We start from the raw sequence: 872 nt of genomic DNA, 5'->3' as shown, positions 1-872 counted from the left end.
GACGCCAAGAGACGACACCACGACCCGGAACTTCGACGACCTTGAGCTCCTCCGGAGTCAGCTTCGCGTACTTCTTCCGGGCGAGAGCAGACTGCCTGCGTTCCTGAGAAGGACGGGACCTCTTGTGTTCAGGCTCCCCAGAGTCACTGCCGGCCGAAAACTTTCCCTAAGCTCCGGATTCTGAGTCGCGCTTATGCTTGGCGCCCCGGGGCGGAGTCGTCCGGCGACCGGAGCTGTTGTGGGATTTGCCACTTGGACTGCTATCTTGAAAGTCCGCGTCCCGCTCATCATCGTCCTCGCTCGAGATGTCCTCGTAGAGTGCCATCTGGATCTCAGCTTCATCTTCCAGACGAACCTTCTTTAAGTTGGGCCAGCGCTCCAGAATTTCGTCCGTCGACTCGATGAGCACCTTCGCGCTTTTGAAGTACCACGTTGGTACGTACTTGGTCCACGGAGTCTGGTCGAGCTTGCCTCAGTACATCATCCGGACCAACATTTCAGTTAAAGCCCGCGATGTGATCTTGGTGTGCACCTCGTTGTCCCCGCTGACCAGGTCCAGAGCGTCCTGATAATCAAGTCCGGAAACCATGACCTGTTGCAGGTCCGAACGTTGCTTGGACCAGACTACCGGGAGACCTTCCAGAGACTCGCGTACCTGAGTGGCAGTCCGGAGTGACCGCTTGGTGGCATCCAGAGCGTCATGATCATTCGGCGTGTACGCCGAGGGGCGAAGCTGAACCGTACCTCGAGATCGAGACTTTCCCGACGACTTGACTTTCTTGGGCGTCTGCTGCGGACTTGACGAATCACGTGAGAGATCCAGAGGCTTGTTCTTGCTGCCGTCACGGTTTCCAGACCTGTCATCCTCCTTG

General features: G+C 57.5%; 1 protein-coding gene across 1 annotated transcript; it reads right to left on the bottom strand.

Moving 5' to 3' along the window:
- Positions 1-166: 166 nt before the first annotated feature.
- On the bottom strand, positions 167-865 carry PPTG_08701 (hypothetical protein; the record flags this gene model as incomplete). Its single annotated transcript, XM_008903416.1, has 2 exons — positions 167-466; positions 533-865. Coding segments are annotated over 2 exons (633 nt in total), but the record flags the coding sequence as incomplete, so codon positions are not given.
- Between the last annotated feature and the right edge of the window lie 7 nt (positions 866-872).

Source organism: Phytophthora parasitica (genome assembly GCF_000247585.1).
Source record: "Phytophthora parasitica INRA-310 unplaced genomic scaffold supercont2.16, whole genome shotgun sequence".
Lineage (NCBI taxonomy): Eukaryota > Oomycota > Peronosporomycetes > Peronosporales > Peronosporaceae > Phytophthora > Phytophthora nicotianae.
The sequence above is the reverse complement of the archived record's forward strand: the minus strand, read 5'-3'. Positions and strand labels throughout refer to the sequence as shown.